At 39.6% G+C, this 25,217-nt stretch overlaps 1 protein-coding gene across 7 annotated transcripts in view; it reads right to left on the bottom strand.

Annotated features, from left to right (window-relative positions):
- Positions 1–8,274: 8,274 nt before the first annotated feature.
- The window catches only part of st3gal4 (ST3 beta-galactoside alpha-2,3-sialyltransferase 4), a 43,960-nt gene continuing 27,017 nt past the window's right edge, over positions 8,275–25,217 (bottom strand). For 6 of the 7 annotated variants that reach the window (XM_085379329.1, XM_085379325.1, XM_085379326.1 and 3 more), the window contains 9 exons: positions 20,842–20,923; positions 20,422–20,511; positions 19,039–19,136; positions 18,760–18,823; positions 17,773–17,868; positions 15,339–15,537; positions 14,000–14,137; positions 9,179–9,337; positions 8,275–9,080 (listed from right to left, as the gene is read on the bottom strand). In XM_085379329.1, the coding sequence (XP_085235455.1) occupies positions 8,991–9,080; positions 9,179–9,337; positions 14,000–14,137; positions 15,339–15,537; positions 17,773–17,868; positions 18,760–18,823; positions 19,039–19,136; positions 20,422–20,511; positions 20,842–20,923 (1,016 nt within the window). In that variant the 3' untranslated portion in view covers positions 8,275–8,990. The remainder of the gene's footprint in view (positions 9,081–9,178; positions 9,338–13,999; positions 14,138–15,338; positions 15,538–17,772; positions 17,869–18,759; positions 18,824–19,038; positions 19,137–20,421; positions 20,512–20,841; positions 20,924–25,217) is intronic. The other variant, XM_085379331.1, reaches the window with a different exon arrangement.

Genomic DNA, 25,217 nt, shown 5'->3' on the forward strand with positions numbered 1-25,217 from the left:
TGGGTATGTCTTAGATCTTTAAATGTCTGGTTTTATTGCCAGTTTATCGCTGCAGACGAAAGTTTAAAAGTTTTCTGCACTTCTGAACAGCCATTCATTTTTTCATTCATTGATCCTCTTTAGTTTTTTTCATCTGAATGGACAACAGTGTAACCCATTCAGACACACTCATCCTTTGTTTGGTTGCTTCATGTGAGAGATTTTTGTGTTTCTATTTTCTCTGTGCTTATCTCACTCATTTGAAGAGGCTAGTTCCAGAAGAAAAGGTCACCCATTTCTTTTGACTCAACAGTTGACTGGGGTTCATGAAAGAATGCTAATACTACACGGTGTGGGCACATGGCACTTGATGATTAATAGCTGGTACAAATTAGAGATTCACCAGAACCACTTTTCTTAAGATTAAATATGGCCGTGCAGCACATGTGAGGCTCTGTCTGTGAGGCTTTTGCATTAGAAATTTGCCAACAAGTAATAATATGAGATGTAGCAAGTCATCCATAAAAGCCATAGTTTTTACTAATGCAGGAGGAATCTTTCACTATAATCATGAAACACTCCGAGAGTGTAAACCTCCACCAAAGCAGTTCACTCTTTGTATTAAGTTTGTTTTAGCATATACACTTTGTTTTCTTTGTTTTTTTCAAATTACTTTAGGAAGTTTGTAGTGCAGTAAAAACAAGTTCAGACTTTTGCTATTTGAAACTTATTTTATATTTGACATACTTTGGAGTATTATTGTTTTTATTATTTTTATTTATGTTCATATAGTACATGTTAAACATGCATTTCACTGTGTATTAATATCTGTTTAACTGTTTAGTAATAAGTATCAAGTGAAAAAAGTTTATTTGCTTTCCAAACAAAAATTATACTTCATCAACATTATATATGTATATAAATGTGTATGTATTTAAAGGGCTTTCAAGGTCAAAGGTCCAAAGTAATGTGAATCCCCATATATGAAACCCTGTATACCTGTATGTTGCCAATACAAACAATGGGAGTAAGAATTCAGTTCAATTTAGTTTTATTTATATTGCGCCAAATAAAAACAATAATACAGAGAAACCTACAACATTCAGATGAACCCTATATGAGCCAATACTTGGCAACAATAGGAAGAAAAACTCCCCTTTAACTGGAAAACCTCCACCAGAACTAGGCTCAGGTAAGGGCAGCCTTCTGCCACCACTGGGTGGTGGTGAGAACCAGTAAGAACTATCATTTTTAATAGCTCTATATAGCATTATTATCACTTGGACCTTCAGATCATTCTATTGACCATGAAGGAGAGGTCGGAGGTCAAATGTGACTTGATGTTTTAAATCTTTATATGGCACTTTTTAAACACCAATTGAAAAAAAAAGCCAGAGTTATTTGGCTTTTTGTCCATTTTTGACCAATAAAGTTTTACAAGAAATTTATTCACTACATTAAGACTTAGCAGATTTACAGACAGAAAGGCACGCACAGATGCACGCAAACAAAACCAAAAACGTAAACTCTTTAGTGAACTATAGAAACTATAGATGCATAAGTGTGAATCCTGGAAGAGACGGAAGCTGGATGGATGGATGGATGGATATTATGAAACAACTTGTTCAAAGGTCTTTTGAGTGATATTTCTTGGCATTAAGAATTTTACATGCACAGTTTCTTACACCATCTTCTGGATAAGATCACAGTGCACTGGAACACTATCACCAAATGGTTAGGTGGTCTTTGAGGGTTTCAGTAGACTCAAGCCCAGAGGTGGTGAACAGTAAGCTCACTGATCTCCACAGGCCTCACCCTGCACTGAATCAGCTTCTGTGAAGTGGTGAGAAAAATCCTGTACCATCACAAGAGCGTCTGTTGTTTTTACTCTCCACGGGTTAGCTCTGGACTCTTCTTTTTTCTCATTTCTCTGATGTTTGCTGCAAGTTTGGTTGTTACTGTAACTGATAGCATTACCCAAGTTCTTCAGCTGCCTTAGGAGAGCAGAGCTTCCATCTGCCTTCGCTTTTGTCGTTGGTGCATATTTTAAACTCTGAACTGCTAATATTTGCTCAGCAAATGTGGGGCATGCCATAAATAGCCACAGGAATAGCTGAATACTAACCATCATTGAAATATGCAAAAGATTTGAAATAGAGTTAAAGGATAGATTAACAGTACAGGCTGCATTCTGTTTCGCATTCTGTTCATGCACTTTTTAGATTTTCAGTATTGGAGGGGGTGAGTACTCAGAGCACTCACCCCAAAAATATTCCCACTCTACTCTGCCACTGCAGTGCAAGGTTGCCCGCTGCAGCTTTCAGGTCATGCAGCACATGTGAGGCTCTGTCTGATGAAACAAAATAGGTCCTACGTTATGGACGAGAAGCACACCCTGATGCCTTCAGTGCTCCGGGACCAGCAGACAGATGTACCAGCAGACTGTCAGACAGAGTGGTGCCAGGATAAAAACTCCACCTTCTTTGGCACAATAACAGGAGAACAGGATTGCTGAAGCCACACTCAATGTGCAGATTGGGATAACATAGAAAACATGGAAATGGAGCCAGAGCACACTGGTGCATCCAAACACACAGTTTGGATGTGAAGGTCATTCAGAAAAAAGCCTATTCTGGCAGTTGTTTAAAGACACATAGGGGCTGCCTTACTTGCCCTATTCTGCCTATTCAGCCAAGTTTTAGAACGAGACAGGCGATGTTTATTTATTTTATCTGTTGCCTAAATAGTTTCTTGTTATTTATGGTTAATGTTCCATTACTTGTAAAATGATCTAAGACAAAGCCATCATATAAGATAACCATCTTACAACTGTGTATATCCGAGCCACATTCCGACTATTTCCCTGCTGAAGCAGAGATGGCTGAGCCTACGGGTTTATTTTGCCTCGTCACGCCAATACACAAATCTGAGAAGCAAGATCTTGTGAAAAGAACAAACACTGTTTTTTTTTTCTAGATATATTATATAAACCATTGTGTGTTCTTAAGCAGTGCACATGTAATATCTTCCAGCTTTCAGCTGTTGGCCTTTTTAGAAGAAGGTACTGGAGCTGATTCATTTTCCTAGGAAAAGCTGTAGATACGTGATTATTTTTTGTATCTCAGGTGCAAATTTAAAAAGTAAAAGTCCATTAATATACATTAAGGGGGTGTCAAACATACGACCCCCTTATGGAGGGGGGGGGGGGCAAAGACTGTGATCTGGCTCACTGGATTGCTTTAGAAAAATGGTAAAGGGGGCATAAACTGGACTTTTAACTTTATTTTTATATGTTTAACAGCTTTTTTTAATAGCAATAGCTCACCCCCCTTAAAATCAAAGTGGGTTGTATATGAGCTTGACATCCTTCCATTAGAGATGTCACATTGAAGAACAACATTTTTCTTTTTTAAATCGATGAAAAATTCTATTAGCGTTGCCCCAATGACCTTTTATAGTAGGGTGACCAACCATCCTCTTTTCCCCGGACATGTCCACTTTTCACGTTCTGTCCGGGGCGTCCGGGGGGATTTTCGAGATTAATGAAAATGTCTGGATTTTCGTACAGTGGACCCATATGTGTGACTTCATCCCCGAGCAGCTGCTTTGTGAGTGGTTGTTCTGCGCTCACAGACGGGACAGATAGCGTGCAGCAGCGCCTAGTGATGTTTAAAAGATGCCAAAGCACAACTGCAGCTTTTCAGACAAACTGCGAAAAAAAAATTCCCCCGTACCATACCGGTACTGGTAATTTTTCTTATACAGTTGAGGCCTTATTTCTGTACCATTATTTAATTCCAGAGGTTTTGAAGTTATTTTTTTTCCCCTTGTTGACTTGTAAAAGCCTATATCACATTTTTTTTTCATTAACCGCACAGAGAGGCATCGTTTAAATATGTTAAGATTTTCTTTAAGCAAACAGTATTATTAAAGTTCTTCATGACTGGGCAAAGTGTCCTCCTTTTTGGAAATCAAAATATGGTCACCCAATTTTATAGTGAAAACATTTCACAACAGGATATTATCATGAAACCTCCTCAGTTATGTTTATATGTAATACACATTGAATATACAAAGTATTAAAATAGTTTTTTAAAAAAAAGACCTAAATGTGTTTTGTGCAACAACAAAAAAAATCCTAATATCCCGCAGCTGATCAGTGCATGATCAGCTCTTTGGAGTACAAGATGACCTTCACAGATATTTTACCATCCATGAATTTATTTTCTTTCAAACTTGCTTATCTGCAGAGCTTTTGCACTGAACTCATAATATTGCATAATTTATAATGAGATAAAAACAAAAGAGGCACGAACATAAAATGCTCTTTCTGGCTGCCTGTTAGGAAACAATGACACCGTGTTAGCCTTTAAATCAGCTGAGCTGGCTGACCTTTCGGGCTGTGCAGCAGATACAAGGAAACACTTAGCATAAAGTGTTGTGAATGAGTCTATTTCTATTTTTTTTTTATCGCTTTCTCAGTCTGTTTGCAATTTTTGAGATCTGTTGTTGTCAGTTACCTAAGAAAACTGTGCATTGCCTTTCTGTAGGAAGGGAAATCAGTTGGTTTGGGGTCATTTGAAAACAGGAAATGGAGCTTTTTGAAAAAAGATGAACAAATAGCAAAACTGACGCTGTAGAAAAGCTGCTTATCTTTTTTTTTTTTCTACCTCACTCGTCTTATTTCCTGCTCATTCTCGCAGTTCCCATGGTAGTGTAATGTTTGAGCACCTGACTCACGGCAGCTCTCCGGGCTGTGGGGGTGTTACAGGATCACCAAGCCAAGCCAGATGCCCTCTCACTAGGTAGCCAGCTACATACTGTACATCTTCCACCTCTTCCCACTTTAACGGTCCACTGGCCTCCTCACACAGACACATTGTGCATCGATGCTGTGCCTTACTGTTTGTGAAATAGGAAAAAAAGGAAAATATCACATACTGCTGAACTCCATTTTTTTTCTTGGTAGTGATACCTGCTGTTCAACAGACAGTAAAACACTGGTGTCAGTATTGACAGAGTGGAAAAGCAGTAGTCATGTAAAGTCATGTAAAGAACAGAAAAGCAGCCAAATACCCAGGATGCAGATGAGCGATGGTAAATCTTCCTTACTGAAATTACACACAAGCTTCATTTCATCTTTTTTCATGGTCAGCTGTGCAGAGAGCTTTAAATGGTTAACGTCATTTTCAAGTGACTTTTTGACAAATACTTCATTTTCCTTTCCCCTTAACAGTCCATATAATAAATAGAATATAGACGACATATCGCAGGTTATACCATCCCACACTAAATATGCAATACACAAGTAAGAATTAGAGTTCTGCAGTGTTTTTTTTTTCTTCTTTTTTGTGTGTGCGTTCATTTTGCAACAATGCTGAGAAAAATGTAGGCCATAGGAGTCTTCAGTAGGCTACTATGTACCTCACATTAAGTCTAGTGTGTTTTTTATAGTTTGGTACAAATTTCCAACCCTTAAAACTCACAAGCATAAAACACTAAAATCTGCTTTTCTCTCTCTCTCTTGTTTTTTTTTTTTTAATCACATTGCTTACTTCTAAAATGTAAAAAAAAAAAAAAACAATTTGTGTTATACTGCTAGTGTGCAGCATGTGCAAAATTTTTTGTTTAAGGACATCTAATTAGAAAACAACTGCGCTAAAGTAAGATGTTGCTTGTGCAGGCTGAAAGCACAGTGACTTGAGCAGATGGTGTAATGAGATATATGGTAATAACCACACTGTCAGCGCGTTGGCCTGTATGAGACCGTGCTTAGACAGTGGCATAGCAATCATCCCCCACCGCGTCTTTATTCCGAAACAGATGCATTGTGAACTACAAGTTAATGCATTTGTGATCAAGATGTCCTGGGAGTCTGCATGAAAGTTCAAAGCTGTGCATTGTACATGCATTTTGTTAGTTTAGTACAACTTTTGGGTTCATTAGGTCAACATTACATGCACAGGTGAGCTTGCAGGGCTCAGTTGGTGCGGCGCAGTGTCATTAGTAACAGGGTTAGGAGTTTACGTCATGCAAAAAAGTTTACTAACTCACTGTATGTGTAATACACTGTGGCACCGGATGTTTAAAAGTGTTCATCGTATACAGTCTCATGAAAAGTCTGACCTGATTTGCAGCTGTCATATAAACAGCCCGCACACAAGGAGTCACACAAACCTTGTTCAGTTATGTAACCCCCTGTTGTGTAAGCATGCATACCCCATCGAGTGTGATGGGGCTCATTCTTTAATGAACTCTGAAATTCTGTGAAAAGCATTAATTCAAACAGATATCTGTTTATTCTCAAAATAAACAGATCCATGTGAAGCAGTTACATGTGAAAAAGTTCTTCTGCATTTGAGATTAAACATATGGTGTGTAATTATGTAAACAATCATGAATGTGAGTTGGTTTGAGCAAATCTAAGGGTGAAGGATGAAGGATGATGTGCTCTATTCACTCTGTAACTTCTGATGATAACCTATGAGGAAAAACACTTGTCAGTGATGGGAAAGAAGGGCTTCCTTTAAACACTCAAAGTCCTGAGCTCAGGAAAGGGTAGCCATCTGTCACAAGTAGTTGGACAGAGGGAGGAAAGAGGAGATTTTAAAAAAAAAAGTGGAGCAAAGGGAGATAAAAAAACGGAAAGTAGCACCATTCACAAGGAAAACTACAGAAGAGAGAGGAGAATGGTTGTTGACATACTGGAATGTAAAAGCATCGTGATCATGGAACCATGGAAGCTAAGGGATGATTCAGGGTCAGCTGATAAATTGCTGATAAAAGTTTTATAAGAAGAGGAAAGTTTTAACTTTAATTTTGAAAGTAAAGAAGATGTCTGTCTCCAAAACCCAAACTGTGAGCATGCTCCACAGGACAGGAGTCTGTCTCCCATTCTTCTTTTGGTAACTAAGAACCGCAAGCACGCTGTCTGACAGAGAAGTGCTCTATGAGTTTTTTTAAGATATAATGGGGCCTGATCATTCAAGGTTTTATATGTGAGAATAGAGAATTTTAAACTGAATTCTAAATTTACTGAAGTCGAAGAGAAGCTAATGTTAGACAAATATAACCTCCCTTTCTTGTTCCTGTTTGTACTCATGCATTAGCATTTTGGATCAAGCTTTTCAGTGAGCTTTTAGGAAAACCCAATTGTAAGGAATGAGAGCAGTCTAGCATAAAATACATAAATGCACAGACTAGTTTTTCTGCATCATCCTGAGACAGGATGTTCTTAATTATGGCAACAGTGCACATATGAAATGAGCCGGTGGTAGATGTTTGTTTACCTTGCAAGTTAAAGCCATCCACAAAACAATGGATGAGTCAAATCTGATTATACTGTAAATGTGTTTTTGCTTTTAGATTCATTTGCAAATGTGTCAGTTAGCAACTGTCAATTTGAGTGTAAGGGGTGTATGACGTTTGTTTCTACTCTATTGAAAAAAAGGACTGTCCTCCTTACGGGTGATATGCAGGCAAAACATGTGGACGTGAGCCACACAGCAAATATACCGAGTTTGTAGTATCCATTCATGGTCATGTGGTGGGTTCTGCTATTATGCAGGCGCAGTAAATCATATTTGCAGCTTAAAGGTATCCCGCTTCCAGTGTGACCTTCAGGAGAATGTCTGCATTGCTGCTCAGAAGGCACAACACTACACTCGGGTGTGATATCGCTCTAGCTCCACAGACCACATTCACATCTGGAGAAACTACAGTGTGAGTGTGCTTTTACTATTAGTCAAAGTTGTAGCAGTGGCTGTATCACAGCATTTGCTGGGGTAATTGAAAACGCAGCATATGTCTGCCATTAAACTGACATAAGCAGATGAGGCAGTCACTGTCACTGCTGAGGATGTACCACTCTGTGAATGAGCACAGCTCAAGCGCCAAGGGCCAGGCTCCATTCACGTTAACATTAATAGAAGGTTTGGTGTCTACAGAGAGCAGAGAGCAGACCATCATCGCTGGCATGTCACCTGCAGCAATTGTATCTTAGTCCTTCCAAGTTTTTAGGTTTTTGGTTTCCCAGACGTTCATACCGCACACGTTCACTAGCACATGCACTAGTGCTAGGTTTAGTGTTTCCATTACTCCAGGCACTTTGGGGCACGTGGGGTGGGGGGGCTGCTGCATGATTGCACCATGTGCAGTGCAGTAGACTGGATATACTGTATATTATGCATGCAATGGAGACATACTGCCATCTAGTGGTAACAACAGCAATATTCAAATAAAATAAAACATTAAGAAAGGGCAAAGCAACTGTAAAATCAATTATGATCAGTTTTGATCACCTTTAATTTACGAATGTATTTTATTCTGTACATTACAAAATATCCAGTGGTACCATTTGTATCTGAAAAAAAACCATGAAATAAATAATGAAACAATCACCGTAGTCAAAGTATAACAAATGAGCAAAATTGTCATTAGATTTTTTTAAAAAAAACATTAACTTGAACACAGTTCCATACTTTAAAGATAAAGAATCAGAGTTCAAAAGAATTAACAAATTTCATTCTAAATTCGATAAACCACTCGCATCAGGCTTACATCTTAACGATATACGTGAAAAGTCCAGACAAGTGAAAACTGCGCATGTCAGATGTTTTCATTCCATCAACTCAGTTCATCACAAGAACCGAAAAACAACAAGCACCAAGACTGGACATCTACTGATGAAACCAGTTTACTGCAGCTATCTTGTCACAAACAGCTGGGTCGCTACACTTAGCATTGATGCCCAACATTTTTTCTATTTCAGAATTTTATTAATTAATTTCTTTATCTACAGAGTTGAAGATTCTTTAGAAAAAAATGCTGAACCACATCGCCAAAGAAAAACATTTGAAAAGCGGTTAAATCGCTCTATTATTTCACTTTAGGAAAAAAACACACATAAGGTGCCAGGATTGTCACGTTCAGAAAAAATCAAATATCCAACCACAGAAGGCACATTAAGAGCTGAGACAGATGACCCCACAAAAAATGGAGATGGATCTGTATCATAAATGTGGATGCAGGTAGAGAATGGCTCCCGAATCCTCCAGTCTTTTTAAGGCTTCAGCTTCATGATTAAGGTCGTGGTAAGAATTCTGTAACAGAGTGGAGGAGCATTAGTATTCAAGGAATATGAAGCTTTGCCAGTGAGCGTGTTAAAACAAAAAGTACATCACTACAGGTGGCCGCGCACCTTCATAGACTTCATGGTGGCATATCCATAGTAATGGATCGGCTGCTGCTGCTGTTGGCTCTTTGAGCGAGGGTATCCGAATCCAGCAACGTGGACCACGTCACAGTAGTTGAGAGCAACAAAAATGGCAAGTATACCCGTGGTGGGATGCACTGGGATCTGCAACAAGCAAGAGATCATGACAGCCCACTGCACTTCTTCTTGTTTTCATGATTTATTATTTCTAAAATTAGCAAATATTAGTAGATACCCCCAAATAAAGAACTGAAAGATTTTTACCTTGCACACCTGAGTAAAAACAGATAATAAAAAAAAACAATAAACAAAAAAAGGTTTGTATAAATCAAATTAACTTTATAGAAGGAGAGTTACTTAAAAATGTACATGCTGAGCTTTGCTGGTTGTGCAAAAGAGCTTATGATGTAAAAACAATCTCCAGATGGCTTTGGAACTGAAACCCTAAAAGAAGCCCCTCGTTTCACCACTAGATGGCGATAGAGGAAAACTGCAGCTTTATATGCGGTTCATTTGCACAAGCATTTCTATCTGCAGTATTCGCTCTCATAACCTCACCCACATGGCTTATGCAAACACAGTTTTGTTTCTATGCTTTTTATTTCAACCACCTACTGTTCCAACAGAATTTAAACGTTGTGAACAACAATTAACTTAAACTCTTAAAAACAGAAAAACTTGAGTATTTTGACATTTTATTTTGAAATTCATTTGCAGCTCTGAGACTGCTGTTCTCAAGCAAAGTACAGCTGCTTTTTCAAACACAGTGATTCAAAGCATTTAAGCCCTCTGCCTTTCCTTTCCTTCCCCTCGATTACAGTAAATTAGTCTTTTTCACAGTAATCGAGAGGAAGGAAAGGAAAGGTGTGTGAAAAATTGATGGTTACTACACATATAAAGCCTCTGCCATGACTTAATGGTATGGTTAGCAATTATGTTGTTAAAAAAAAGTGGACATATGCAGAGTAAGCATGGGTGCACCATGTAAGCAGAGTAAAAATGGGTGTGCCATGGTAAAGGATGAGTTTATTGTCTAAAGTCATTGTGACAGATACATACGTAGTCCTGCAAGTGAAAATGCTGGCCTTATCACTAATGTACAGGTGCACACACACTAACCTGCAAAGGTTTTAGTGTGGCTGCAAGTTAGTTACAGAGACATAAAAAACTCAAGATTTGGCTGAAAGCTGGTCTGGTGTGATGAAATCCAGGTGGACTACGTCTGTAAAGAGGACACAGACTAATTCCTACAATTCGATTCCACACTACAATTTTTCCTGTATATCCCGAGGGAAAAACAGCCCACAAACAGCGGTGATATACATTTCCCTTCACATTTTGTGCATGTCACATTCCTTAATTGGCTTCTGCCTAAAAACAATGACAAAAGAACATGCAGGAAGCAAAACCTTCCGGCTGATATTTTATTTTTGCTTCTTTAAGGAAAAACTAGAACTCAAGGTAATGTGAGATTTAATGAGAGGAGACATGTTTGTTGTGTTATTCCTGGCTGGCTCTTTCTGTCCACAGAAATTCCCCTGTGCTGTTTGCCACTCCCTCTATGACTGATTATGATTACGCGTGCTCACATAGGCAAGAAGAAGAATTATTTCCATATGACCTGAAGACAAAAGAAACTCTCATTCACTTTTCAAATTAAAACCCACTTTAACAAAAACCTTTTATTCTTCATCTTTCCAAATCATCATCTGTGTTTTGTGTTTTTTTCCTGTGCAATGCTCCATCGGTAAATGCACCGGTGTTTATATTAGCCTACTTCCAGTATGTTCTTTTCTAGTTACGGGGCTTACTGAATGTCAAAACCAATAGATCTCAAACTTTCTTTCTGGCGTGCCTCCCTTCAGGAGTCAGAAAAAGTTAACACCCCACTGTTCCTCATCAAATGTTAACAATGAAAAAGTATTTAAACTTATTTAGTGAAATGTCAGCACAGCATCTGCAACCTCTTGTTTTGGAAAAAACTCTGTGTAAACCATCCTGATATCAAAATAAAGTTAACATATAAGTGAGCCTTAATCACATCACAGGTGTAAGTATCACAACAGACGTCATTGTGTCAAAGTAACTGAGGATGGAACACAGATTTTTTTCTTGGCCTAATTTTTTGTGTGTCTTTTACAGCATGAACCTGTGCTGCAGTAGATCAAAAACTGAAGAAAACCATGAGTCAACAGATGGACATTACCCGTGGAAAGATCAATGCTGCTGAAGTGAAACAGCAAAGTTACAGAGGTTTGATTTTGCAAATTAAAAAAATTTGGCACCATCTGTGAGAGCTGATATTTCTTCAGCATTGAAAAGCAGAAATTTGGCTTTCTTGCTGGAGGTCAATTTCGCAAAACAAATCAATAAACATACTCTAAAAAATTATGGACTGGTGCGTAATGCGTCCGCGCGTAAAGAATCAAATAAGGCAGAAAGTAGGAATTTATGACAGGAAACTGCTGTTGAAACACACTGCGAAATGGAGCTGTGCAGGAAATGTGATTGCATCAAAGTGGATTTTTTTGGTAACAATACAGCACAGGTAAGACAGAACTGATGCTAATGTTTGTCACACTTGAAGCGAAATTTTGGTCTCCTTTTGCTGCTGGCTTAGTGAATTTTTGGTTGGGTCGTGATGAAACTTGCACTTTTGGACTCGGTGAGATCTGTGCTTTCAACAGAGACATTGTCCGTGTACATGCTGTCAGATTTGTTGTTTTAGCTGTGTTTGGTGGTCATGGAAATGGTTTTGTGAGCTTTAGCTAAGATTCTGATATTTCAGTGATGCCACACATCTATATTTGAATAACAGATCTGGCAGCACAGCCTGTGAAACTAGCTGTTGCTTTCAGTTTCAGATGAAAACGCCGTTTTCAAATTTATCTGGGCTGGTGTGGACGTTGTCTCAGTGGAGGTTTTTGAAACCCACGTTGAAGTGTGAAACCTCAGGGGAAGTGCTATTTTAAAAGTTTATTCAGAGGTACAGTAGGGCTCAAGTGTGTTTTTTTTTATAGTTTAGCAACAGGTCAGGCTGGCATCCGGTACTCAGTGAATGATCAGCACAGCTCCTCAATGTGTGCTGATAACTCTACTTCTGCCTTTTTCAGGAGATGTTTAAAAGAAAGCCTACACACAACACACCGGCATGTAGATGACAGTAAGTGTTCATTTGCGTGAGTCGTTGAGCTTTTGTACCCTCAGGGTTAATTTTTTGCAAAATGTGTGTCTAAACAAATGTGCAGTTGGTTATAGCAACAGAGATAACAATTTGTTTGAGTAGCCTTGTCAAGAATCTGAAACAGAGTTTTTGCCGCTGCACAGAGCATAATCGGTAACCTGAGGGAAACTGATGATGCCAAAGCACAGGAGTTCCAAAATGAGACAAAATGTATCCAACAACAACACAGAGTGAGGGCGTGCCAGATGCACATTTCCATCGTGTTCAGTAATGTGTAAAAAATGTCATGCTTACAGCCCCGAATAAACATAATTCAGGTGTTACTTGAAAACTTTACTGCCTGCAGGCCCCAGTTCTCCCACCACTTCATCCCACCTCTCCTACTGCTGCCCCCTAGCCATTCCCGTACAAGCTGCACAGATGGTACAGAGCTCCTGTCGAGTGAGCCCGCTGATTGCCTGCAGGATCTCTGCCTTCCCGCTCCTCACTCTCGTCTTGCAGTGAACCAACTGTGTTTATACCGCAATCTGAAATGGTTACACCCATTGTCAAGTCTTTGACAAAAAGGTCTCAGTGGGAACAAGCAGAACCAAAACAAAACTTGGCTGAAGATCCACATCGACGACGATCCCCACCAAACACACAGAAAGCCACACTTGGAAGATGAGATGCTATGGGCCAATAAAAAATGCTGTAATACACCAGTTTCAGTCCAAGAGGGATCTCGTGGTGTTTCAAAATCTGATCAGCAGGGGAAAAAAAAGAAATGTCATGCACTCTGGATCTTCATTGCGCAACTGCTGTTTTTCCTCGAGTTTATGGGTTTAGAGCAATGCTTTCACTTTTACTTTTCGTGTTTTGATTCAGCCATCTTGCGTTTCATTTGCCTTCTACTTTAAAATGTCAAAGGATATGCTCAGTGAAAACCAACTAAACATTAAAATCGAGTTAAAAGTTAGTGAAGGCCACAGTACAAAAGCAATAATCCGCATCACAGATAAGCACACTGGGAACTGCCTTTTACCTTTAAAGACATACAATAAGAAAACAATATTTTGGCTTTTCTTACCCCCAAAAAAATGAAATAAGCCAATTATTTCCCAGGGAACCACCGATTTATCGTTAAAGACATGAGACAGTTATCTTACAGTGAGATACCAGGACGCCAAGCAGAAGCTAATTGTCACCAAATTCACAGTAATCACCAACTAGATTTCAGCAGAAACGCCTCTTACAATAAACTGTTTACCACAAAGGTCATGACGGATCATTCTGAGGAGCAGTGCCTAATCAGCAGAGGCTCCGTCCACCCTTGTTAACATTCATGTGGGAAGCAGTGAAAGGCCAGAAAAGAAGAACAGAAACATAGGAAAAAGAGCACAGAAGAGGAAGAAAAGTCTGCTGCAGAGGATGCCAGAAATTCTTGGTATTGCAACATCCCCACCACAATTACAGAGCAAAAACTTATGATTAAGTAAGAAATGGGACTGATTTGAATAAGGAATAAAGACAGTTTGGTTTCGATCTGCACTGAAACTTCTACTACCACAAATTGAGATCACGCATAGTCACGACTGCAAAAAAACCAAACAAAAAACACTTAAGTGAAAGTGATCACTCACCTGTTTGCTCTTGGGGTGAAAATTGATCTTTAGCAGCTTGACTGCAGTCTGATGCAAGAAGTGTGGGTCCAGCACTCTAACTTTACTGGCATCACCCAACCAAATTTGAGGAGGGGGCTTCCAAAAGCCTTTCCTGACCTGGCAAAGACAAAAAAACAGACAGGGTGTTTACAGACTGAGAGTGAAAACGGCCACGAATTGCCCTTTATTTGGCAGAATGGATGCATGCAAGGAGAGACGCATGTAAATCTCCATGTTTGGAGGACACTAAATCGATGTGCAAATTAGCGGGTAATGACCCTGCAACTATTAGCAGCAGGAGGCCGGAGGTGCCGTGGGATACGGAGTGAACGATGCCTGCAATGGAAACAACATTTAACTCTGGAGAGTGCTGGCACTGCTCAAGTGGAACCTCTTAAGTAGTTGTTCCTGATATGCAAGACAGACAAGCTTGAAAAGTAAAGATAGCAATTAGATAAGCAAGTGGCTGCAGTGGTAAAAACCAGCTTCTACCAACTACGCCAAATTTCGAAGGCAATGCCTTACCTACGACATAAAGACCTTGAAAGGCTCATTCATGCTTTTATAACCTCTAGACTGGACTACTGTAATTCTCTTTACTTAGGCCTCCAACTCTCTCTTATTCAACGCCTACAATTAGTCCAGAATGCCGCAGCACGCCTTTTAAGCGGCGCTAGAAGACAGGATCATATTACTCCCATTCTAGCTGACCTCCACTGGCTTCCTGTCAAATACCGTATTGTTTTTAAAATTCTTTTATATACTTTTAAAATCTTAAATAACTTGGCACCCAGTTATTTGATTGACCTTCTTAATCTATATATCCCTACAAGGGCACTCAGATCCTCTAATCAGGGGCTTCTAATGCAACCAATGTCTCGATTAAAGACGAAGGGGGATCGGGCCTTTGCTTTCGCTGCACCAAAACTCTGGAACAGCCTACCGGTTGATGTCCGTATGTCGGAAACTATCCAATCTTTTAAATCTCGGTTAAAAACCCATCTATTTAAGCTCGCTTTTCAAACTACTTAGCTTAATTTTCCCTGATTCATGCCTGTTCTTATATTATTATTTTATAATTTTATTCTTTGTTAACTGTTTTCTCCTGTTGTAAATTGCAAGTATGGTTCGTTTGTGAAGCACTTTGTTGTACTTGTGACTTTTAAATGTGCTATAGAAATAAAATTGAAATTGAAATTGAAATTAAAGAGAATGTGTTCAGTTGAGGCAGAGAGAGGAAAGAACGAAAGAAAGGGAGATGACTGTGTGTGCGTAAGAGAGTCTGTGTTTGCATGTGGGAGAGTGCATTCTCACACACATCCAGTACCCTCTTCTCATTGTAGAGGATCTCTTTGAGCCACCGTAGATCTTGCTGTTTGAAAGGCACCAGGACCATAAGGGTGTCAGGCTCATTGTCCAGTCCAGGGTTGTAGAAGGCTGACTCAGGGTAGAAGAACCTCATGGTGGTCTTGTTCCCCACGTCTTCCTCATAGCCTCTTACCGGGGCATCATTCAACCTGAGGCAGGAATAAAATATGTAAAGAAATTTAAAAAAGGATTTTCAGAGCTGTTTTAGTCAGGATTTCAATTTTTGCAATTAGAAAAAAGTTGATGTAAATGAGCATTGAATAACCATTATTCAGTGGATCGTGAAATACTGCACTCCCCACCTGCAGCTAGCCTCTCAGAGCTTCAACCGATTCAGTTTTTACATAAATGATTTAAGGTCTGATCGCATGCTTAAAGACACTGGAGGTAACATGACCTCGGCCTTGAGCATAGTTTAGGTAAAGATCCATTAGGTGATCTTTGCATGCAATGTTCACTGAAATCTGATAATACTCTAGGAGGAGTAACAATTCTTGTAAATCACATAAGCTCATGGGTCCTTCAGCCCGAAGTTGACAATTCTTGATTTCTTGTGTTTTTGCAGATTTTTCACACTTACATGTTGCAGATCAATAAACTATACACGGACAACCTGAATAAGTACATGTGGCAGAGTTGTGGTCCCTGGCTGAGCTGCAGGGGAGGGGTGGTGCAATGAACTCAAGTATGCATATGTTTTTTTTTACAGAACTTTATGCTGATGCACAAACTCAACAGCGACATCCTTTATTGCACAGATAGTCCATGACCATCTCTTTAGTTTCTGACACATTAATGTGCAACAAGGACAACTTGCAACACTCTTTTTCTGGTCAAGGTTTACTCAGCAGAGATGCAATCACTGTAAAAATAAAACTGGAGAAAACGCACTTCTGTGATGGCAAATAAAACACGATTTACCAACATGTCACACCGCAATCAGTCTTATGAATACTAAGAAGTTGCAGCAGCATTAATTTTGGTGTATGTGTAAAGTTGCACCCAGATATGTCGTCTACTGACAGATATTATCTATCACACGATTAAGAGCTGGGGGGGAAAAATTAATAAAAGTTAAAAAGTTGCCTCAGAACAGGATGACTAACTCACTCTACGCTGTACACAGCCTGAAATTCGAAACCTTGTTCACTCTGTGAAATAAAAAAACATCTGTGTTTCATCACTTAACAAAAAAATACAATATAACTCTATAGTTGACAAATTCAATAGCACAGACTGAGAACATTAAATTATTAGCAAGCACTTTGAGAACTTAATTCTCAACAGGCTTTTAAGAAGTCAAGCAGTGTTTCCATGGCAGGAAAAAAGCCAGATGACGTCAAAATCTCAGGCATGCATTGAATTCTGAGTGTCAATAACCTGACTTGGCTGGAAAATAATTAGAAGAGAGCGAGAGACGTGAGGGGAGGGAAAGAGGGGGGTTCGGGGGGGGGGGGGGGGGGGGGGGGGTGCATTGCTGCCAGGCCTAATTCTGGCTGTTTGAAAGAGGCTTAAAAAAAACTCAGAATGCGGTCGTTCATTCCAAGGCTGTAGAGTCAGATCTGCTAGATGCCTTTGTCCCTGAGTAAACTCAATGCTTTCTTTTCTGCTTTTAAAGAACCTGAAGAACCTGATTTGACCCAAACTTAGCCTGAGAGGACGGCTCTGTGTCAGAGTCACATGCTTATACAGTCTACAGCTAAGTGAATTAAACCCTATTTAGAGAGGCTGAGGGTAAAAGAAATCAACACATTCTCTTTTTTAAAATGCAATAGCAATGAGTCCTAACTGCCTTGAAACATGGAAGTTTAACTGCTCTCCTTTTAAATCAACCTTGGACATGATTTTTTCTGATTGGCTGTGCTTGATAAACAGAAGGGCAGAACAGCAGGTTGGTTGGGTTTCAATCCCTACAACAAAAAGTGTAGATGACCTCACTAATGATATCGCCAACAGCTCTATCCCTCAACCTGCTTGTACATGCACCTATATTTGAAAGTCCTACATCCCTTAATTCACGAGTTATTGCGCTCGCAAACTTGGGTATCCACCCAACCTGGCTGTCCACCAGGCGAGGTGATGACATTACCCCAAGCCTTTCAGGCTGAGGGGCTGAAGACTGTCAGCAATCAACTATTTAGAGCAGTCTGAAGTCTGAGCTTCTGGCTTAAAGACATTTAAGCCATATACTGACTTCATTGTTTGCAACTTTGAACATTTTAAATCCAAGCATCCATCTAAATAATTGGATTTAAATATATGGCAGACACTTTCAAACACACTTTAACCCCACTATTATTGCACAGTAGAGCATATCATTTCATTTTAATACCATAATCAGGAAAAATGATTTCACTGTTGTGTGGAGTATGATTATTGCTTACCGAATGACCACATCGTATTTATTGATGATGCTTCCCAGGGAGCTGTTTTTAATGGCAAAGCCATTACCTATGACTACACAAGTTCTGCACTCAAGGCTGTGGAGAAAAACAACACAGGTTCACATTATGAATTAAATGTGGCAAATTTTTCTTTATCAAGGTTTCTCATCGGTCTTAAAATGAACATGTTTTGTTCAGTTACAAACAAAATGGCTCTCTGGAGGCAAAAACCTATCATCACTACTGGAACAGCACGCGAGGACATAGGGAACAGTTATAGGGAACAGTTACAGAGAGCGTTTTCACAGAACTCTTTGCAACCATGTTAAAAATCAAGTACAAGGCCACAGTTAGCATGTTAAACGTTAAAGTTCGTGACAGCACAATTAAAAAAAGATGGAACAAGTGTGGCTTGTTTGGAACGTTTGCCAAGAGAAGGCCTCGTCTTTCTAAAAAGAACGTGGCAGCACAGCTTAGGTTTGCAAAGCTGCATTTAAACAACCACAGGAGCTCTGGAACAATCCTATGGGCAGACGAGAACAACGTGGAGATGTTTGGCCATAATGCAGAGTGCTACATTTGGCAAAAACCAGTGCCTGCAAACCTCCATGTTGTAAAGAAAAATGGACCAAAATTCCTCCACAACGATGTGACAGATTTCAAGTTATTGCTGCTAAAGGCGGCGCCACAAGCTGTTGAATCATAGGGTGTTTTTCACAGGACTGCATAGTGTGTATTTGTTGGCACCGATCTTGGCCTACTCTATTTTGAGCATGATGGCTTGAATTGGTAAACAGAGCAGGATACTGAAAATTTTTTAAATAGTTAAGAATATTTAGAATAATTAGAAAAGTGCAGATTAATATTCTTGTAAATAAATAAATTGTAAGATGGTCTAAAAAAGCAAATCGTTATCCATGATTGCAATATTAAACTAATTCGCTTTACTACTGTTGGCCAAGTTTGCTAAAGTGTGCTCAAACTTACTTTTCAATGTTGGCTGGCACGTGATAATTTGTAGTTACAGCAAGCACTTTCAGTAGCAGCAGCTCTGGGATGAAAAGTGAGAAATGGAGAAGTTCAAAAGTTCACGCCGAACACAGAGCTTGAATTGGTGAAAAAGCTACAGTCCTGGGTTTCAGCTGTATTAACAGTTTAAGATGTCATCTATTTAATCCCCAGTCCTGGTCCCAGTCAAAATGAGACAAATTTGCTAAAAGTGAGTGGGAAGAGTGGGGATTAATTTAAAATGCAAGGTCAACATACCACTGCCCTTAATGCCATAAGGTAATGCCAGATCTGACAGATGCTGCCGCCAAAAGAAATCCTCCATTTTCATAAAGAGCTGCGTCCGTCTGCTAATGCTGCATGAGAAATGTCAAAGCAGGGTTTATAAGATGATACCACACAGTTTCAGTGTACAGATGAGTTATGCTGCCAGAGGCTTTGTGGCCGGGAGAGCAAAGAAAACTGCTTCAAGTTTTTTGTCTAAAATAATCAACCCACACAATAGACAATACCATCTGTTCTGCCAAGCAGTACAGTGTTCAAGCTAGCACATAAAAAAGAAAAAAAACTGCTTTGTAATCTTAACTGATGCACTAGCGTTACCAAATGTTCTGGTACCCATTAAGCAGGTAAGCCAACCTCGTTATAAGAAAATCACCTATTTATATGATGCCATTCAATAGCAATTTCCTTCATTAAAATTCTCCGCTGACATTCCCTCGCCATGGAGAGGGGAAAGAAAACAATAATGCTCACAGAGCCTGTGGAGTGAGACAAATGTGGCAGGTTGTAATATGTGAAACAGTTGCTCTTCTGTGCTCACTCACTCCAGCTGTTTATAACCTACTGTCTTTGACAGTAAGTCTCTCAGGCATTTATTACTCTTGTGTGCCAGCTAGCCCTCTGTAGGAGATCAGGATAAATCTCCGGGCAGGGAGTCTAATTAGAGAAATGTCATTGTAACTGCCTCGCAGGCTTCCCTGTGACTGACTCATGTTAAAAATCCAAGAACAACGGACTGGTAACTCTGAACTGAACTCTTTTTCAGCTACACATCTTAACTGTTGCAAATGTTAAAGGGCAGGCGGTGGAAGGTCGACTGGGCTAAATAAATAAACAGTGACCTTGGATGAGGTTTGGCCAAACCACACATTCCCTTTTACTAATAGAGCAGAGCCAAGAATAAAGGTGAGTAAATATACAGGTCGATAAACTGATAAAGAGACTAAAAGATAGATAACTGTGAGCATGTTAGAGAATGTGAAACAGGGATTAGTTAACAAAACGGGCTAGACATTATCAAGTTATAAAAAAAATATGTATATGTCATGAAGACATTGTTAGCCAAAATTAGTTTTTCACATTAACTCCCCCTCTCTGGCTTTTTATCAAGACATTCCACTGGAATGACTGAAACTTACTGTAACCATTATTTAGATGGAAACTCTTCTTTTAAACATAACTCTTCTTCTCTGTAAAATATGCTTTTCTGTCATGACTGGTACAGAGCAGTCCAGTTTCAAGGAACTCGGCACTTTATGTTCAAATAAAAACACTGCTATACACCACTCCTTTAATAAGTCAGTTTCCCCAAAAAAAAGAAAAAAAGAAAAAAGAACACACAGACATGCCATTACTCACTTAAAGTTAAGGCTCTCCCATTTCTTCTGGGTTAGCCAGCCACCACACAGCGACTTGCTACTGCTGGGAGACTTGCTGGTGCCTCCATAGCTGAAAGACAGTTGCCACAGATGGCATGAAAACTACTGCTGAATCAGTGAAAATGGAAAGTGCCAGTAATTTAGTCCAAAATGCTCAAAAAGTGCAAAAATTGCTATGTGTGAGGCTTTGGTTGACTAGCAGCTCAGACCACTTTGTGAATAGGCTGTCTTCTCAGATTTTAGTGACTCAGCGCTGGCCAGAAATCCTGCGAAATGGGTATTACTGTGATTCTGTGACTCAATACCAGAGAAATTAAGAAAGAAAGAAAGAAAGAAAGAAAGAAAGAAAGAAAGAAAGAAAGACATGTTTGTGTTAGAGTGTGTCTTTGTGTGAGATTACCTCTGAATCAAGGCATACGAACAGTAGAACATGACAAAGGTGACGAAGAACAGGAGAACTGGGAGAAGCCTAGGCCACCATACTGGAGCAGACAAAGACAAAAACAGAAGCAAACATATCAGGGTATAAAAGTAGAGTCAGTTTCTGGCAACACCTGAGAGACAATGCTCAGTCTTCTTCTATGCAAATTATGATGTTTGCTTTTTCTGACGTGCCATTTTGAAACAGGTGTACGGGCAATGCCAATGAAACTGATTTTCATTCAAATATCACTTTCCAAATTAAGACAAATGCAAAGGCTTATAGGAAACTGTCCATCTGCTAGGATTTATTTTTAACAGCAAAGAGTGAAGATCACAAATTACGATACGATGTTCTCAAAAATGGTTTGAATTCTTTAAATACACTGAAAAAACTTGCAAATCTCATAAACACATATTTTATTCACAACAGAACACATAACAAATGTTTAAACTGAGATATTCTACTTTTTCATGAAAAATATTAGAAAATGATGGCAACAAAGGGCTCAAAAAGTCAGTGGTGCTAAAAAGAAACAGCTAGGGGAACATTTTGCAACTAATTTGGTTAGTTGACTACATGTTAGTTACATGATTGGGAATAACAAGAGCACCTTAGAGAGGCAGTTTGACAGAAGTAAAGCTGGGCAGAGGTTCATCAATCTGCAAACAAATCTGTCTACAAACCATTTCTGAAATTTGAAAGTGTAAATACAGGTTTAAGATCAACATATGCTCCAATCCAGAAAATGTGTCTTTCAGGAAAGGTTGCACATATTTTAGCAAGACGATGCTAAACCACATACCACCTCTGTTACAACAGTTTCATAGCAGAAAAGTACATGTGCTGAACAGTATGTCTGTGAAGGTTCTCAGTCATCCAGGTCATTGTAGTCAAAGGAGCTTGCAAAGAAAAGAGTCTGGACTTCTTTAAGTTGCTTGAAGACATTTCACCTCTCATCCGAGAAGCTTCTTCAGTTCTAAGGTCAAACATGTGAACATTGGCATCCCCTTTTGAGGATGTCAATGTTCAAATTTTGGACAGAGAGGACAGATGGTTTGAAAGAGGAGTGAAAGAAGCCATCTATGTCCACTGTGAGCGACCATCTTTGAACAGAGGCGGTGTCTGCCATCTATAATCCAGTTTTGAGTTACCTCCCCAGACGCCTTAACGCCCACTCACACCCTGGGCCATCTGACCTCAGGAATTCGCATGATAAGGTGGGGCCAGGTTTCACAATGAGCTCACCCGAAACCCTGGCTGATTGGGACCCACACCCAGTTTCACACCTTGGCTCAGGCGATTAGAGGATCATCAGGGGGTCCTTTTGTCCCTCTGCGGGGGGACACTCCCACTAGGTTTAAATCAGGGACTCCCCACCATTTGACCTTAGAACTGAAGAAGCTTCTCGGATGAGAGGTGAAACGTCTTCAAGTAACTTAAAGAAGTCCAGACGCTTTTCTTTGCAAGCTCCTTTGACCATGTGCTGAACAGCACTCCAAACCTTTCATCAACTGAAAACAGTTGATACATCATGAAACCAAAAATACAACGAAGTCAAAGAAGAAGAGAAACAAGGATACTACACAGTGGTAAACACAGCTGTTACCCAACTTTTTTGAACGTGCTGCTGCCACCAAATTCAAAATGACTTATTTTGTTCATAAAATGGCAAATTTCTAAGTTTCAACATTCAATATGTTTTCTATGTTCTATTGTGAATGAAATATGGGTTCATTGCATTCTCTTTTTATTTAAATTTTACATAGCACATGTATGGAATGAGGGTTGTATATGAGTATCATTTGATATACTGGACTTATGTTAATGTGCATTTGGGAGCATCAAAAGTTTTCTTTTTCTTTTTTTTTTAACAACATCTCCATGAAATTACTCTAAAGCAGGGGTCGGCAACCCTAGGCACGCGTGCCAACTGTGTCACGTGAAGGGTTAACTGATGGCACGACCATAGCTGGACTGGCCATCAGGCATACCAGGCATTTGCTCGGTGGGCCGATGATTTTTTTTTTGTAACGGTATAAATGAAAGGTGGTGGATTGGCCAGTTGCTGGCCGGTGTGTAAAAATAACTCAGTTGTTTGGTGGTGGCTATGGCGTAGCTTCCACAGATTCAGTAAAATTAACAAGTGGTGGAGGCTGGCAGGTGGACGAGGGAGAGGGGAGGCAGGAGGAGGAGAAACCCGAGGCGGCCACTGGTCTGAGTGTGAACTGAACTTCAGGTAAGAAGTTATGACTACAGTCCATCTGGGTCAGATATAAACCAAGTTTAGGTGGAGTTTATTTTCATTGTGCTGACTTTTTACAGTCAGTTACAATAACTCGTACTGCGTGCTAGCTAGCATGACGGAGTTTCTATACAGCTGGGTGGGTGCTATGATGTTACTGATAGTGAACTTTATTTTATTTATAAGGTTAGTTAGTAGAGTTGCCAACTGTCCCGCATTCAGAGAAATTATTACGCATTTCGTGTTGAGCTGAGAAGGGACGCAGTTTGTCCCGGACTTCAGCTAGAATGGAAAAAGACACAAAGGTGGAGTTATTCTGTCTTTACGCTGCACAGCTGCCTCTTCTCTCATTCTCTCTCTCCTGTTGCTACTTTAATCATGAAACTGATCAATGATCAGCTGATTGGCTTTTCTCTCTTGTTTGTTTATCGCCCACTTTGCGCCAGAAAGAGGAAACTGAGGAGCTGTCCGCTCAGCGCAGCGTCAGCACCATGGAAATACACGGATACATCCGTAGACTCGAGACACAATGCGTTTTTGGGACTTTCAGGTGTATGGACCAATGTTTTCTTTTCTGATCAAACCAGAAATCTTTAATGAGCAGCTGGATTTGTCTCGCATTAACTGGCTGAGTTAATACCAGTTAATGCAACATCGAAGCAGCTGGAATCCACAGCTGTGCGTGTTCATGGAGCTTGCATTTTCACCAGCTGGACATCACTACCTGACAAGTTTAACTGTCTTCACAACATTGCAGAGGCCTTATTGACAGTATTTGGCTCCACATATCTGTGTGAGCAGATTTTCTCTCACATGAGTGTTAGAGATGGCACGATACCACTTTTTTATGTCCGCTACCGATATCATAAATTTGTATATCTGCCAATACCGATATGAATCCGATATAGTGTATTTTTTAATCAATAAAACTGTTTTTTAATATCTTGCTGCATTTTTTATAAGTTCATACTCAAGTTTAAATAAACAACAACACTAAAGCTATTCCGTTATACCTGTATGTAAAAAATACACTGCATCCAAAATATTTCATAGTTCAGCAATACTGATAAATCTAATAAACTTAAACCTACACAATCCTTCCTATTCTGGTATTTTAAAGAGCACTTAGCAGAAATATTAAGCAACCTAACTAATAGGGTTGCAAACTCCCAGCAAAAAAAAAAAAGGAAACCACCCCCCACCCTCCACCTCATGATGCTTAATCAACGTAATCAACTTTAATTTGATGCAGTGTGAAAACAAAAATGCACAGAATTAAATTATTTTTCAAGAATAATTAAATAGATTCAACATCTTTCTTCAACAGAACTGCAGACTGCACAGATGGTATCTTCCCAAAGGAAAAAGTACTATAGCTTACTAGGGTATATTAGACTTAACAGTTACTATATACAGTAATGGACTTCTATACATTTTACATCAGATTAAAACTTTGGGTGTAAGATTCAGATAATTATTTATTAAAAGCTACACATTTTAAATGAGAATAAGAAAGAAAAGTATGTCTTTGTGCCCCATTTTCCCTGTTAATGCCCTATCGGCCCCCCTGGCTAAACTTTGCTAGATCCGCCCCTGCACAGTTACCAGCCGTCAGCTACGTAGAAAAAGATCCTGGTGTAGAAAGTAATATTAAATAAATTCTAACAACAGCTTATCAAGCTTAAACGTGCTGCTGTTGTTCAGCTGCTGGTTTCCTCTTTCTGGCGCGAATGTGTGCCAAAAACAAACAAGAGAGACGGAGTCGCGACAGGAAAGCCGATCAGCTGATCATTAATCAGTTTCACGTTTGAAGTAGCAGCAGGAGAGAGAAGGAGAGAGAGGCAGTCGCTCCATATATTGGTTGTTAAGCTTAACGCAGGAATGCTTTACAAACATTCAGAGATGAACTTACACACTTGCTTAACTTCTCTCTTGGATAACTTCCTCTGAGTTTGGTAGTGAGGCTCCAAATACACACAGCCGCTCTATCATGTGAGCACACTGCTCCGAAGTGCAACGGTTATGGGCCGAGTTACGCCGTGTCGCAAGTTTTGTGAGGTGCTTTTTTGATATTTAATGGATCGGATTACATTTTTTATTTCTCTCCGAT

Source organism: Rhamphochromis longiceps, linkage group LG14, assembly GCF_057381845.1.
Source record: "Rhamphochromis longiceps isolate RC_006_pf linkage group LG14, R_longiceps_female_GT1.1, whole genome shotgun sequence".
Classification (NCBI taxonomy): Eukaryota; Metazoa; Chordata; class Actinopteri; order Cichliformes; family Cichlidae; genus Rhamphochromis; species Rhamphochromis longiceps.